The sequence below is a fragment of the Xyrauchen texanus genome, chromosome 31 (genome assembly GCF_025860055.1).
Source record: "Xyrauchen texanus isolate HMW12.3.18 chromosome 31, RBS_HiC_50CHRs, whole genome shotgun sequence".
NCBI classification, from domain to species: Eukaryota; Metazoa; Chordata; class Actinopteri; order Cypriniformes; family Catostomidae; genus Xyrauchen; species Xyrauchen texanus.
Window position 1 is genome coordinate 12,784,525 of NC_068306.1, and position 17,058 is coordinate 12,801,582.

The 17,058-nt window shown below is 36.9% G+C and overlaps 1 protein-coding gene across 1 annotated transcript in view; it reads right to left on the minus strand.

Annotated features, from left to right (window-relative positions):
• The window catches only part of LOC127624766 (splicing factor, suppressor of white-apricot homolog), a 97,428-nt gene that overhangs the window by 63,110 nt on the left and 17,260 nt on the right, over positions 1-17,058 (minus strand). Inside the window, exons 8-11 of the mRNA XM_052099634.1 lie at positions 15,435-15,582; positions 9,924-10,209; positions 8,705-8,866; positions 8,492-8,585 (exon numbers count right to left, since the gene is read on the minus strand). Of these exons, the coding sequence (XP_051955594.1) occupies positions 8,492-8,585; positions 8,705-8,866; positions 9,924-10,209; positions 15,435-15,582 (690 nt within the window). The remainder of the gene's footprint in view (positions 1-8,491; positions 8,586-8,704; positions 8,867-9,923; positions 10,210-15,434; positions 15,583-17,058) is intronic.

The window sequence follows — 17,058 nt, forward strand, 5'->3', positions numbered from 1 at the left end:
TGATTATATTATGCATGGAAATATTAACGAGGACTCCAACAAACGGAGCACAAAAACACCCCATGTGAGGTTCTAGAATGCCACACAAGGACAAAAGATCTATTAGAGATCTATTCAAATGAATAAAGGAGAATATTGGGCTGTTCACGGTATAAAGGGAGAAAGAAGACAAAAATGTTATGTTTTAAAATTACAATCATAAATAAAATCCATTAAAGAAGCTTCATATTGCTATTGCTCCAGCAGACACAGTTTTGCTTTCATCCTAAAATTCTGTGCTCCACAATCTCAGAGGGATTTTGGTGGAACTGATGAGGAAAACTAGCCTAAAAAGATGTAAAAAGGAGAATACACCAGTGCAATGGGTTACAGAACGCCAATTACCATGTATTAAATGGCCTCATTAAAGGCCAATACATGTTCTTCAAGGAGAAGACTTCAAGAACAGTGACAAAATGCATGAACAGAGATGATGATTGAACAGATATGGGCCACAATTACAAGCAACAGGAATTTTCAAAATCTGCCAACTTGAAGGTCAAATTCATCACTTGAAATTAAACATAATTAATTTTGGTTAAAAACATTTACCTTTCAAAGTCAGATCATAACACTCTAAGAGTATGCAGGAAATGTCGTCATTGTAAAATGTTTTAAAGAACATGCTCCCTTGCGCATTACCCCCAAAACACAGAATGGGTGGGGGGAAAAACTATTAAATAAATGTGGTTAAATATAGCAGGCTTAAATAAGTCTGACTGAGAATGAGAGAAATCTGAACCAAATGTCACTCGCTTTGAAGACAGTCCCTGAACTTTGTTTAAATGCTGGCTGTGGTTGATGAGTTCACAGGAATGCTGAACTTTGCAAATCAATTCTCAAGTTCCTTGTGGATTCCTAATTAGTAAGAAAGAACAAAAGAGCCCCATAGACTGCAAGGATGTAGTGAATGTAAGAAAGAATCTTGTCTGGGCAGTTTATGTAAGCAACACCACACATAAAAATCTCTATCTGACAGAAATCTCTGCAATAGGTAAATAACACCTGTCTCTGTGACAGCTCTAGACTCAGTAAAAAGTAAAAAAAAAAAGGGGGAGAATCCTATGCTTTTTGTGGCCAATAATTTTGGGTTTGCCATTTAGGATGGCCGTCAAGTTTTTGGAGATTGAGGCCACGTCCACACTAATTATTTTTCGTTTGAAAACGCATCTATCACTATTATTTAGTGTTCAGTCCACACTGAGATGGCATTTTTGTCCAGCAAAATGGGAGCTTTTCAAAAACGCTCTCCCAAGTCAGGGCCTGAAATTCATTTCTGAAAAGGTGGGATGGGGGGCTTTATGAGTTAACACTCATAACACTGGACTTTTCTCAATTCCTGTATAGGTCAGATTGATCCTGTGTCATAAATAAACTTTTAAATTTAAGGAAACATTTTATTCCCAGGGCTATTTTTTACTTTTACAGGGGCAATTGTTTTTCTATTCTATCCTTATAAAATGACCATGTCCTCATTTTATGTTATAATTTAAGCAATTAATTAAATTTGAAAATGCCATGTTTCAATAATTACATAATTGCATGATCTGTACATTGCACATGTGCTTTGTTACTGGAAAAAAAAAACTCTCATTCACGTATTTTGGCTATGAAATTAACATAAAAAAGCCTACAAAACTAATGCATCGACATGGAGGAGATGATGACAGCATTTCTCCAGATTTGGAATGAGGAGCTTAAATGGATAGTTCACCCAAAAATGAAAATACTCTCATCATTTACTCAACTTCATGCCATCCCAGATGTGTATGACTTTCTTTTTTCTGCAGAACACAAATTAAGATTTTTAGAAGAATATTTCAGCTCTGTAGTGATCAGAACTTTTTAGCTACAAAAATAAAATAATGGTAACATAAAAGTAATCCATATGACTCTAGTTGTTAAATCTACATCTTCAGAAGTTATATAATAGGTGTGGGGGAGAAACAGACAAAAGTTTTTTTTTAACTCAAATCTCCACTTCCACATCTGAAAGTCACATGTGGTGCCTGTTTAGTTTCACTCTGGAAGTGAAAGTGAAAGTGGAGATTTAGAGTAAAGAATTAATTCAATATTGTTCCGTTTCTCACCCACACCTATTATATCGCTTCTGAAGACAGAAATTAAAACACTGGAGTCATATGGATTACTTTAATGTTTCCTTTATATGATTTTTGGAGCTACAAATGTCTGATCATCATTCACTTGCATAGTTTGGACCTACTGAGCGGACATATTTTTCAAAAAATCGTATTTTGTGTTCTGCTGAAGAACGAAAGTCATACACATGTGGGATGACATGAGGGTATCAGAGTAAATGATAGGAGAATTATTATTTTTGTATCAAATATCATAAAAAATAATAATAAAATAAAAACTTAGTAACTCCATGCCAATTGAATAAAATAATGGAAAAATATTTTTTTTTTGTCAATAATTGATTGATTTTAGTAAATTAGTCAAGATTTATGATTCATGCACTAAAAGTGGTTAATGTAAAATTATTATTGTATCATAATGTTTTATTTAACATCAAGGCTATTTATCCAGATATAATTATTTTATATTATTATTATTAACTACCTTGTAGCATTTGGTTATATTAGACTTTGTGTTCTCTCAGACTTGATTAACTAAATAATTATACACAATTTTGGCTTCTAGCTGGTGAGGAGGCTTTTCAAACAGACAGAGGGGACTATATCTGTATCTACTGGTTTAATAATTCTGCACTGTAAAGTGAATAAAAGTGTGCGGGAATTTCCCACGCTATGAATGTGGAACTTGCGGGAATGGTTAAAACTATGCGCAATACCGCGCTGAATTTCAGACTCTGCAAGTGGATACATTTGAAAACACCGTCTTCCCATTGCTGTGTGGAAAGGGAAAACTGAGATATCTGAAAAATATTAAGTATTAGTTGTGATCTGTTCAACCCAAAAATAATTTTAAAACATCCGCACACACTTTCAAACAGTGTTAAAAGAGAAAATAATTTCAGATTGTGGTTCTTCTGAATTTGAATTTAAATAAAACCTTGCATTTTATGCTTTTATTCATCCAAAAGTGAAAATAAATAAATAAATAAATAAATAAATAAATCTGGCTTTCAGGCACTTGGTAGACCATGAATTTTCAATGAGGCTGTGGGTGTTGGTAAAATATGACAGACCAAATAAACCCCAATTGCGTGGAATGCGCTCAAAGCAACTGTTCTGGGATGGTGTCCTTGAGGCATGTACACAAGTTACAAGAACAAATTGATTCTAACAGGCTTAGGGCTTCTTCTGTCCTTCCTTTGAACTGCAGGATTTCTGTCCCAATCACAGAAATAAAAGTCTTCCAAACAAACTCAGAGTTGAAACCAGTGTAGTGTGCACAAATGCTGACTGCAAACTCACTGCAACTGACAAAACAATATGAATACTTAGACAGCATTCAGTTTTTCACTCTAATGATGTGATAAAACAGGTAGTTTAAGGCAACATTGCTTTAACAAAACATTCAAAAGAGAAAATCAATAAATTATAAATTGGAGAGAAAAATCTGCTGCAAAAACAAACTTTAATCAAAGCAGCTGTCTACACTGGAAGGGCCTGCGTACACTGTCAGAGAAAAGGGTACGTTCGGGGTCCATTTGTGATCACATAGGGTACAGCTTACAACTGTGTTGTACCCTCACAGTTACTGCCCCAGTGACAAGCCATTGTACCCCTAAAGGTACAAAAAAAAAAATTGCACTTTTTTTCTAACAGTAGTGTCAACAGTAAATGGATGACACAATTTTAACTTTTTTGTTACAAATTTAAATACATTCTGACTGCTACATTAAACCCAGCTTGTGAGGCTTCTGGTCTCTGGTCTACTATATGAAAAAAAATATTTTGTTTCTAACCATATTTATAAACAGTTTTAGCAACAATAACACTACAATAATAATTGTATAATAAGTAAATGTTTATAACCGTGAATTTCAGTAAAACATAAAAGTAGAATATTGGTTATTTGACCATTTATCCATTGCTGAAGTCTATATGAGCTAACAGCTGATTGGTCCGTGCAATCTGAACATCTCTTAGCTGTTGTGGAGCGGCGCTTCACATCAACGAATGCATCCGGTGTAGACAGGGTGTCAAACTAGAGGCGGGGGGAATAATTTTGACTTTCTTCTTTAAGATACTATATTGATATAACAACAATAATCCATATATATATTTTTTTTTTACATTTTCACATTAATATTTTAAAGAACAAGTGTGTAAGAAGACAAAATGTAGTTAGGTCACTCAATATATCTATATTTTATATCTCAATTATATCTATTCGAGCAAGATGCAAACACCATTTCTCCATAAAAGTCCATAACTTGATAAAACACTGGAACCAAGATACACTATTGCACTATTAAAAAACATTTGTTTGTTTGATTGCAGTACACTTTGTTTGCAATGCACTAAACATAAAGAAGCACAAAACCGTTGTACTGCGTCCCAGATAACAACATAATATCACATCGCCAGGCCCCTGCTGGTTCCCACACCTATTTAAAAATATTTAGTAGCAGTCCAACAGTGATCCAAAGACATCTTAAAAACTCTCCAGTTGATCTGATGAGAGCAGTGGTGAAGTTTATGCACCCAAACCAAAGCCAAAACTTTGAGGGGCTGGGCTGGGTGTGCAATATCTGACAACTGGAACGACTGCCACCCAGCTGGAAGCACAATTAAGATTCGTTCAAAATAAATGATAAAACTGCAAAGATTAGAGTGCAAAAAGTTCTGATCAAGTGACATAATTACCCAAAACAGCAGCCCAGCTCCGTCTCTGGAATGGCAGCAAATAAAAAAGCCCTCCTGGAACAGCACTAATACACTATAATAATGTTTTCTACACATTCATAATTTCTTATTTCCATTAAATCCTTAATACTTTCTATCTTTCCATTTAGAGAGCTGTAGGTAACAGATGCTACCTAATTTTATTGAATAACCCAGTCTGTCTTTTTTATTACAAAAGCAGTGGGTAGTGATTTCAAGCACCAGGTTTCAAAAAGAGGGCAAAAGTGTCATAAAATAATCCATGCGACTCATGTGTCTTATTTTAAGTATTCTGAAGCTAAACAGTATGATGAACATTCAATAGACCTCAAGACAAACTACTTTCAGTTTGTTTCTGGAGTTGATTTTCAACAAAATCTTATGCATGAGTCACATGGACTACTTTTATGATAATTTTGGGTTGTTTTTTAAGCTTGGCTGCTTTGATTTGATTTCAAATGTAAGATCCTTATCAGACTCAGGGCTTGCGGTATCTTTCGAGAGAAACTGCATACCCCAGATCCATCAGTGCAACACCACAAATGAAACATGCCCTTGGAACTTCCCCTATAATCCTGACTAACCTTGGAGTCGACTAGTGACTGGTCTTCATTTTGTGTTCCGCAAAAGTTAGAAAGTCATATGGGTTTGGAACGTCATGAGGGTCAATTATGACCGAATTTTCAGTTTTGGATGAACTATCCCATTTAGTTGATAGTGGCAAGGAAATTGATTCCTTGTGAAATTAAAATGACATCTTATTCTTACCAGCAATACATCACATTCGAGATTAGATTTTAAAAAGCTTTGGCATGTTATTCTGTCTACCAATAACATCAGTGCATTGTGTAATAGGAAAAACCAACAACTCTGCTATCTGTAAATGCCCCATCAAACTTTAACAAAGACAAATGGAGGCACACAGCCAAGTCAATGTGCCTGATGTGGACTGAGGTGGTCTCTTCAGGTGAAGGAGGCTCTTAAGTCAAAGTGTTGTATAAACACACACACACACACACACACACACACACACACACACACACACACACACACACACACACACACACACACACACACAGACAGACAGCAGCTATCTCCATACTCTCAACGCAGTCCTCAGCTCACTCTGAAACCACTTACTGTGCTCCTAATCATGTCAACTGACACAATTTCCTCTTAGGAAATAAAATGCAGGTTAAGATCACATTTACATTAAACAGCACAAACGCGGCAGCAATTTAAAGCTGAAAATGTGTCCACTAGAATAAGATTCAATAACAGAGTTCATGGGCAAATAATAATTTAAAGCATGCATTCTTCTTAATGAACTCGCATATGATTAACGCAAGGAATTCCGCCTCCAAACTACACTAAACATTATGTCAGTCCATCAATGTTTAGCATTTGTTTACGAAATTTGTATTAGCCAGTGCCATGCGTGGGAAAGATACCAAAAAGCCAGTGTGAGCACTTATGGAAAGATGCATTCATAAAGCGTCCTCTTTGTAATTAAATTCACTCTTGATATTTAATAATGCACAGATGCACAGTTAAGTCCATCTTGCCTCTCAGTCCATTAAAAATGTCCAGCGAGTTAATAGTCACTAATGACAGGGAAAAAGACAAGTCGTCTTAGCGTAATAGATTTACAGCATCACACAAATCATTAGAGGCAGAAAGCAAACAAAATATGAAAAAAAAAACAAAAAAAAAAAAACACCACAACAACAACAACAACAAATGTGACGAAAAATAAGGACAAGCAGCAATTTCATTTCTGTCACGTCACCATGACCATTTGACTGATAAATGTATCAAGATGCAATTTTCTCTCTCAGTGTTTGTTTACGTCTGGCAAATAGCCAAGGCAACCAAGTAAAATAATTTTCTTCAAAGAGTGATTAGCATCCTGCAATATTTCTGCTCTGATAAACTGCAAAATATCCCTCGGTCCCTCTACAAAACATCTGTGAGAGGATCAAAGTAATCTGCTTCTGTATCGACTGCACAAAACCTTCACTGTTTACTAATTGCCCTTATATTACACTTTTTATGGTGTCCTCAATTGCCTTATTGAATTGCCATTACACTGAATTGCATTGCATAGTATCATGCTGTTTCTACAATGCTAGAGGACCATAAGGTGCTAATTAGTTTACTGCAATGACTTGTCATTTGTCTACATTAACCTTGGGGATTATACAAAATTTGTGCAGCTCTTATTTTTAGGCTTTTTGTTTGTATTATAATTCTGCTTGTGTGTACCTATGCTCGAATTTGCTACAAAAGTAACCTTTAGTCACAGAGATAACACACCTAATCTTTATTCATTTATTTTTTTAAATTAATTTACTGTATTTTGAATAAATGCACTGATGCAAGTCATGTGGACATCTCGTTTCAAGGCTCTCTTGGTAAAAATGTGCAATTTCAATGAACAAAGACAGACAGGAGTGAATCAGTAATACAAAAATCTGAAAACTATCCTTGGAGAAGAGCCACAGATTCTTAAAACCTTGAGAGGTAATGAAACATCAATATGAGCTGAATAAAAAAAGTCTTAAAAGGATAGTTCACCCCAAAATTGTATTTCTCTCATCATTTACTTACCCTCATGCCATCCCATGTGTGTATGACTTTCCTTCTGCTGAACAAAAATGTAGATTCTTTGAAGAATATCTCAGTTCTGCAGGTCTATACAATGCAAGTGATTGGTGACCAGAACTTTGTTGCTCCAAAAAGGACATAAAGGCATTATTAAATTAATCCATAAGACTCCAGTGGTTTAATCCATGTCTTCTGAAGAGATATGATAGGTATGGGTGAGAAACAGAACAATATTTCAATCCTTTTTTTACTTTAAATCTCCACTTTCACGTCCATATTCATCTTCTTTTGTTTTTGGCATTCACATTCTTCATGCACATAGCTACTTACTGGGCATGGTGGTGAATTCGTAGTAAAAATGGAATTAAATATTGATCTGTTTCTCATCCATACCATCACATCGCTTCTGAAGATATAGATTAAAGTCGTATGCATTATTTTTATGATGCCTTTACGTGATTTTTTGAGCTATAAAAAGGTCTGATCATCTAGCACTTGCATTAAATTGACCAACAGAATGAGAGATATTTTTCTAAAAATCTTAATTTGTGTTCAGAAGAAGAAAAAGTTATACACATCTGGGATGGCATGAGGGAGAGTAAATGTTCCTTTTTGTGTGAACTATCCCTTTAATTTGTGTTGGTATATTTATTTGACAACATTATTGGCCACTGCCGATACCATTATCAAAAGGCGCAATAGACGATGGTAAATGTAATGCCAATATATAGCAAACAACACTTTATTTAACACAATTTAAAAACAAGAAAAATTAGAAGTACTCACATTTTTTTAAATTAAATACTTATTTACTGTATGCCAAAATTATGAAATGATCTATTATCCATTGACATACCTGTTCTATTTATCACCCAACCAGACTTGGGTAATGGTCAATTACCCTGGCCAATAAATCAGACCACCACTAGTAATTGCAATAATGAATGAATTTATAAGAAACAAGTGATGGGGTGAAAAAGGAAGGAAGGAGAAGGTGAAGTAAGGTAAAGAGGCATAGCTGTAACTACCTCTGACACGCTCGGGCCTTCCTTTTGCATGAAGTAGTGCTTTTTGAACTCATAATATGAGTTGTACTGGTGCCAGGACTGCAGAAAGTCAAACCTTTAGGGTGTAAAAGACACCAACATTTTATAGTTATTACACGTCATAGTGATCTAACAGGAGCAGTGAGACTGCCGTATTTGAAGGATGGCTTAACGAGGAGGATTGTAATTGCTTACCGTGGGTCATTCTTGGCACGTACACTGGTCTCGAATTTCACCCCATTTCTGGCCACATACTCAGCTAGTTTATCAATGACAGGCTGGATGTCGGGGGGTGGGGGGATGATGGCTGCGACAGGGGCGGCTGCCGGCACGACAGTGGTTTGAGGAGGCTGAGAGCTAAAGGATTAAAGAAAAACAATTAGCATTTGATGAAAGAAATACTATTATACTAGCAAAACAAAAGTTTTAAAGTGTTAGGTAAGTTTAGGTTTGAATCACCAGCCGAAGCCCCAATCGTCAAACACTTACTAACACAAAAACTGAATCTTTCATGACTGTGATTAGCACATTTCTGCAATGACACTGTTAATCAAACATTTTTGTTTTTGCATGATGCTGCACTTTAAGGGACTTAAAAACAACAACACACGTATAAAAAGCTAAAAAGGCGAACGCATGTAGCGGTTCAATATACGGTTAATGTTTAAGTTCTTTTAACATGCATCTTAAAAATGCGGCACTCCTGTGCAAAAGGCTAAAGAAAAACAAGATGCGGTGCAAATTGCAGTTGCTGGTAAATACGTCCATCTAGGTCATGTTTACATAAACAAAACAAAAACAATTCCAAATGAAAAAATGGTTTCTGTGTGAATGGCTCCTAATGAAGAAGCACATACAGGCTTTTAGAAACACTCCACTGAGAAAAAAAAAAAAAGATTCTGTCGGAGTGGTGGTGGCGTAGTGGCTAAAGCACAGGGCTGTTAATCAGAGGGTCCCTGGTTCGAACCCCACTGCCACCACCATTGTGCCCTTGAGCAAGGCACTTAACTCCAGGTTGTTCCGGGGGGGGGATTGAACTGTAAGTCGCTTTGGATAACAGCGTCTGCCAAATGCATAAATGTAAATATAAATGTAAATGCATTAACTTTGTTGTTCTGAATGACTTTCTTTCCTCCGTGGAACACAAGATGAGATGTTAGGCAGAATGTTAGCCTCAGTCACCATACACTTTCATTGTGTGTGTGTGTGTGTGTGTGTATATATATATATATATATATATATATATATATATACAATTAAATTATGGTGATGGAGGCTGTCATTCTGCATACATGGTTTGAAACACGATGGTGACTAAATAATGACAGAATAGTAATTTTAGGGTAAACTATCCCTTAAGGTTCTGCCTACTTGGGTGGTACTAGAGAGCAAAACCAGAGAGTTAAATGCAGACCTGTAAGCTGGAGGGGCAGCAGCAGCAGTGTGGGTGATAGGAGCAGAGGAAGGAGCTGACACTGTGACTGGACCTGCAACAGAGACTGATGGGATTGCAACCACAGGTTCCAAGGTAGGTGTGGTGCCAGGGGGAGGTGGTAGGCCAGTCGAAGGATGAGTCAGCATCATGTCTGTGGGCAGTGAGGTGTAATAGGCATTGGCATCAATTCCAGGAGGCGGTGGGGCCAGGCAGTATGTACCGTCAGGCAGCATACAGTAGCCATAGTACATTGCCGCCACATTAGCTGTGGAAAAATATGAATATGATGACTAAATCAGAAATAAGTCCAACAAGGGCAAATTAAATTGTATGAATTACAATATGAAATTGCTGTTTCATGCTCGCCTGCCCCTTTACTGAAAAACTTTGTATTGAAAGTGACAACTTAGTTGTTTATATATGTGTGGGTGAGCAAAATAGATATACATTAAAACAGGTTGTTGATAGCATTTTTGTTTCACTTAGAATGGCAGGAAGCACAATGAGGGACCTCTGCTGTTGACGCAAATTCAAAATCTCTCCTCATAATTACATTTCCTTTTAAAGCAGAAGATAAAACGAGAGTGGAAGAGAAAAATCACATTCCTTTGTTCTCCCCTCATATTGAGATGGCAAGCAAGACTTAGACATTTTGAAAAACACACTTAATTTAGCTTTATTAACGTCAGGGTATGCTTTTTCCTTCAGTCAAATGTTATAAGATGACAGAAAAGATCTCAGAAGAACAAAAACAATGCAGTTCAATAAAAACCTAACACAAACAGAGCCACAAGTTCAAGCTCTGTTAAGATCAATACAAGCAACTCTGTGCTGTTAATCAAATAAAGTAAAAGTGTGGTGCAAATCCACATTCTTAAGATATTAAAGTGGGCACTTAAGTATGAACAACATTATAGAGTGACTTGTTATAAAAACAAAACAAAAAAATTACAACAGGACAAATTAGTTATTTGGACAACAGCAATCGAGCATTGTTACCAGTCCCTAATTGCAAGACTATTTTGAAATTGTGCAGCCCTAGTGAGCACTGAAGAGTTTGCAAAAAGGTAAAGGCAACAAAAAGGTAAAAAAAACTACAAAAGAAATGATAATAATGAAAAAATTGAAAGGCAGCTGAATTAAAAGTGATGCCATCTCCTGGGTACACTTGAAACGAGGGCTGTTCAAGCCCTGGAAGAAAGCCAGACCGATAGAGACCAATAGACTCAGTCTGCTTATTTAGGTGAGTTCAGCATTCTGTTTGACTGCAGCTACACATCAAAGGGAGCTGAAAGAGGAGGGGGAGGAAAGGGGCGTTGGGGATCTGGACACAAATACATTTACTTCACCACTGGTTGGGGTGTGTGAGCATGCATATGAGTGTGGGGGTGACAGCAAGATGGAGATGGAGAGAGAGACAGTGAGAGAGAGAGAAACTGAGCTCAAGAGAGAGCGAGAGCCATGAAAGAAATAAGGCATGGGGAGAGAAAGCAACAAAGATATTTTGTAAGAAGTGATTGAAAAGCACAATGAGACTTGTTTGGCGAGTGTAAATATTATTTGAGATGTGGCAGAGCAAGGGCTATAGCATTTGCTTATTTTTTTTAAACAAATAAAAATGGATGGATTTCCTTCCACATGGTAGTATGACATAATATTAAAATAAGTTAAATAGTTCAACAGTTTGTAAATAATATTTTGGTTCACATTAGCTAGGGGGCCCAAATATTATTTTTTTAATTACTATTATTATTATTTAATATAAGACCACAGAAATATTTCAAAATAATACAGACTTAAATATGCATTTCTATATTTGTTTAAAATTGAGTTCAATTGCTCAATGTTGTTAACTAACGTTAACAAACGGAAGCTTATTGTAAAGTGTTACCATTGCAACAATAATAACCACACTAAAATTCACGTTTCTCATAACAACTGAGCTTTAACTCCAGCTCCAACTAACCAGGCTTTATATTCATCGATAGGATCTAATTATTCATGACATCTCCCTGTGGAGTTAAAGAGGCAGCGAGCTGTGGAAGATCTGGAGATGGAGAGGAGCTGAGCTCTCAGCATGTGCTGCTAGATTTAACTCAAGTGGTATTTAGGCAAGATTAGCCTGAAGAATCAACAGACAATCCTGAATGCCTGGGGATGTAGGGGAACACGTCGCAAAAACAAACAAATTTATATTTAGGCAAATACGTTTGTTAAGTTGACAGAGTGAGTTCTAAAGTTTTATTTTGCTGAATCTAACAATCTTGGTTGGATAAGAAAGACCTGAATGGAGTAGGAATTGTCTTATAAAGGTCAATGGATAAGTCCTACTGATAATGGTAGATGAGGAGCTGATCATCATCTAGACCAGCATTTGAAACCCAATAGTGCGGTGCCGTTGACAGAACCCTAAACTTGCTAAGTAGGACTTTATGGCTTTTTTCTGGTTAAGAACTGCCCACAAAAAATGTGGGTAAAATGTGTTAAAATTACGATCTGAATTGTTTTTGTCCAAAAGTATTAAGTCCTGATTATTTCACCAACATAAAAAGGACTTCTATATTTTATGTGTTGTTTATCTTACTTGCTCCTAAGTTCAAGGTTTATTTTTAAAGATTTGATGCCACAAACCTATCAAACTTTGGCAAATCAAGTAATTGGTTCTTCTAGCATGCAGACAGGTAGAAACCTGTCATGTGCACCCTGATTCCGAGAAGTTGTGTGAAGCTAGACAATCACAACAGAACTGACAATTTCAAGTAGTGTTTGCCAATTTTGGGTGCAATTTTCATCAGATGGTCCATAAACTGACAGTGCCGAAACTAACAGAATCCTAACTGGAGTGTTGTGTGTTCCACTATGACAAAACAATTTTTGTAAACCCACCTAGAAAGGAATCCTGCTCATTGAAACAAATGGCCCATTTTACAACACATGACGATAAAAACAACAGACAACTTATTCTGCTGGGATTGCAGTCTTGGCAGCCGCTTGGTCCAGTAATTGAAGAGTTCAAATTTCACACCTCCCAACTGTCAACATATTTAATAAATTACATTCATCATGTGGGTTGAATGGATGTGGATCAGTGAAGTTTACTGAACATTTCAGTAGATGAGTGATGCCTTCCCATCGGGAGGGAAAGGTTGGCATGGCATGTGGTGTGGCGCCAGGGTGACTCATGGGCGATGAGCAGAGCATTTTGGGATGAATGAGTGGAATGGCGTGCTTAACGTAATAAATCTAGGGCCTTCTTAAAAGAGGAAATACAAGAAAGCTTGGGGTCAGCCAGCCGTGCACGTCCCTGGAGCTCGCTGAGTGTGCACTTCCACTAGCACCATGAGTTCCTGCCGCCCATTAACCAGAGGAATCTGTATTCTTAAAGCATTTTTTATTTCCACATCCCACATGGTGGGAACTTGGGCTTGGGTTGATGGTAACCAGTTTAAATATATCAAGAAAATAAACTAATTCAAACTCGAGTGGGGCAGAGAGGGAACAATGTTTAACCAAACTTCAATGTTCAGTGCCAAGAGTGCCTTAAAGACAAATATACAGAAAACCTCAGATCCAGGCCAAAGCCATAAAAAAATAACCCTCAAATTTGGACTCAGATTATAGGATGACTGTGGTTAAGCCCACAGAACGTCTCTTTGTCATGCTGTTAATCCTAGAAAATACACATTTGCAATCAAAGTAGCTTTACACAGAGAAACTGGCCGCTGAACTGCGTTGGGGCACAGTAATCCTTCAATACCGTCCTCAAGAAACCAGAAGAGCTCCTTTAGTCAGGCTAATTAAGACAAATCAGAGCTCCCAGCTTGAGTCTCAACAGCTGAGCACTAATTTCTATATTTTCAATAAAAAAATAATTTTTCATTCCTCACGGTACCTTAAAAATACTTCCAATTTTAAGCAGGAGCAAAGACTAAATGTAAACTGAAGTTTTAGACCCATGGGGCTGTATAGGTCAAAAACCTTCTTATTCTCTTTGGTATAACAAATGTGCCAGTGCTTGCCAACTCAATTTAGCAAAAGGGCCGTTCCAAAGTGTTGGCTTTTCAATGAGAATAGGTGAAAGGACAAATACCTCAGCATGTAACAGGGCTCAACTTGAGGGTTTGTGATGGGAAACAAAATGCCTTTTATAAGGTAAAGTGTATTATTTTTGCACAACTAGTGTCAGACTAGTCAGGGAGCGATATTTTGATAGTGCAACAGAGCCACGGAGTTTACACTTTTTAGGGGTTATCTCTGCTTATTAAGCAGAGAGAAGAGAAAGTATTTTAACACAGAAAGAAAAAAAATTCACCTTATGTTGCCAAGTAGATAATAAATGACTGAAGATAAGCAGGCACAATGGGCACCCTGCCTGCTTTAGTACTTAATTTAATGAACTTTGCTCATATTGAACAGGGTCAGCAGCACTGTCACATTCACTCAAGGACACCCTAAAAATCAATCACCCTAAAATAATGCAAGATGCTAATGCTTTACCACAGTCTATCAAGAATTGGCATTGCAGTAGTCATCCCAATCCATTAAAGGCTAATTTCAAGGAGATACTCATATATACTTTGCCAAAAAACAACTTCTATTATCCAAAAATAGTACTTGTCAGAGCTGTGGCACAGTAGTTGCACACAAGCTCAGGACATATAGGAGCTGTTGGCTCACAGGTTTTAGTCTGGCCTGGTTTACATTCCGATTGCGCTCACCACTTGTTGTTGCCTATGTTTGGAGAAAGAAGGGAAAGGCACTCAACTCAAAGAACACCGTTCTCACAGTGAAACATGGCGGTGGGAGTATAAAGCTGTGGGGATGTTTCAGTGTGTCTGGAACGGGCATCTCATCGGGGTTGAAGGAATCATGAAAAAGGAAGACTATGAGAAGATTTTGAAAGGCAATCTGCAACAAAACTTGGTTTGGGTCGACATTTCGTCTTCCATCATGATAACTACCCAAAGCATACCTCACTTCTGGTGAACAACCTCCAAACGAGTGAATGTCTTTGACTGGCCTGCACAAAGCCCAGACTTGAATCAAAAATAGAAAATCTAAAATTATTTTTTTTATTCTTGGTTATAATTTTGTTTCTATTTGTATTATAAACTCTAAGTTGCCTACATAAACTATTATGTTTAGAAATTCTATGTTGAAAAAAATCTTTGCTCCATTTAACAGGACTTGGGAATGGTTTGAAAAATAACTAAATATTTCATAGGGGGCTAACAATTTTGTCTTCAACTGTATAAAGGTAAAACCCCTAAAACAAAATTATATATCTAGCTATCTGTTTGTGCAACCAATGGAAGATGGGGAGTTTCTTGGAATCTGTTAGAATCTGTTATTTCTACAATTCTGTTTGGTGATACTATTGGTGCAGAAATGACACTTTAGCTTTAAGGTCCCTAATCACAGGCTGAAAAGCTTGTCTGTTGATTTTTGTTTAACCATATAGATCGCCTGCTGATTTGAGGCCATACTCACTATCAGTGGTATATCCTGCCTGTGTGGTTACTACTGAGGTTTGATCTCCCTCGACTCTGGTTGCCACTGCTGCAGCACCATTATTCTCCTGTTGGACTTTCCGAACCAGTGCAGCCAAAGGGTGATCCGGGTCAATGACCTGCAAAGGCTATGACAAAAACACACAAGGTCAATGGGCTGTGTACTACTTTTCACAGTATACATGTTCTACAGTATATACAGTGTAAGCACTTTCCAAAAGTCTTAGGCCAACCCAGAAAATATGTTTGCAGCTGTTTAAACACGGCAAAAAGGATTTATTTGCTTGTAAAAAAAAACATATGCTTATGTTAAGTCAATAAATCACGTATTAAACGCAGCCAGTATTTTGTGTGGCCCCTTGGAAGCACTTCACTTTAAAATGCTTTTCTGTAGTTTGTTCAGGTGGCCACTGTGACAGATCCTTCCAAGCTTCTTGCACAATTTGCCAATCCCTCTTCTGACTCAGGCTGCTCTTTGTTCTTTACCTTGTGCATGGGATCAGAGACAGCTTAAATTGTGCTTGGTGGCTCTGTGGTAGCCAGTTAAACATTGTACCAATAAGTCTTTCTCTGACATACTGGCATTGCTATGAGACAAATTTCTAAATTTACACTCTTCTCTCCACAGTACTTTCTGTCAGCGGATGTCACTCCATGCATTATGGGCGTTTGCATTCTTAAATCTATGGTTTTTCAGTAGTTGATACTTACAATGGTAGAAAATGGGGCCAGTCAACAAGCTTAAACAGAATGATTATTATTTTATTTATTTATTTTGTGGTAATCAGCATTGTCACAAATACTGTCGATGGAGCTTACTTGTATTGAACCTGGAACATTCCTAAAATGTTATTGACATAACTGACATCCGCAAGTCTATTCAGCTGCATTTATACTTTAATACCTAATGCAAAATTCACAGGCTTGAGTCTATACTTCAGATACTGTAGAAGGACTATTATTGTTGCATTCTAATTGATACAAACATACGAGTAGATCCCTTCTATAGTCATTTTTGCAAGTTGCCTTCCTGAAAGAATGGTTTCTTTGCTAGCCCTGTGAGATCACTTCTTTTCAGACTACTTGAATTTGAAGATCTGGATCCTCGGTCTGGATCCTGAGCAAGTACTTTACTAGATTTCCCTCAGTCCCTTAAGGAAGTGGACTTTATAGTACTTACTGTTCATCAGAAGAAGACAGCATATGAGTGTCTTCCAGTGCATTGTCTGTTTTCAACCTGTCCAGTCTACACAAATTGCCACAGCACAGCTTGACCACCACAACTTAGTGATATTTCACTAAAAAGCATCCTAGACGGTATCTCATTCATTTGACTGAAAGAATGCCCAGAGTGCACAGAACTGTAATCTAGGCCAAGGGTTGCTACTCTGGAAAAGCTAAATTTTGGTTTTTAATTATTTTACTTTTTTGTTTTTGTCACAACATAATTTCCATTTTCATTTGTGTTGTTTTGAAGACTTTCTTACTTTTTTTTTTTGACTAATTTTGAAAAATTGTCACAATAAGTAATGAGTAGGTCCTGTATATAAAAACACATATATTTAAAGATACAGTTTGTGGTTTTACTGTATGTTACAAGTAAG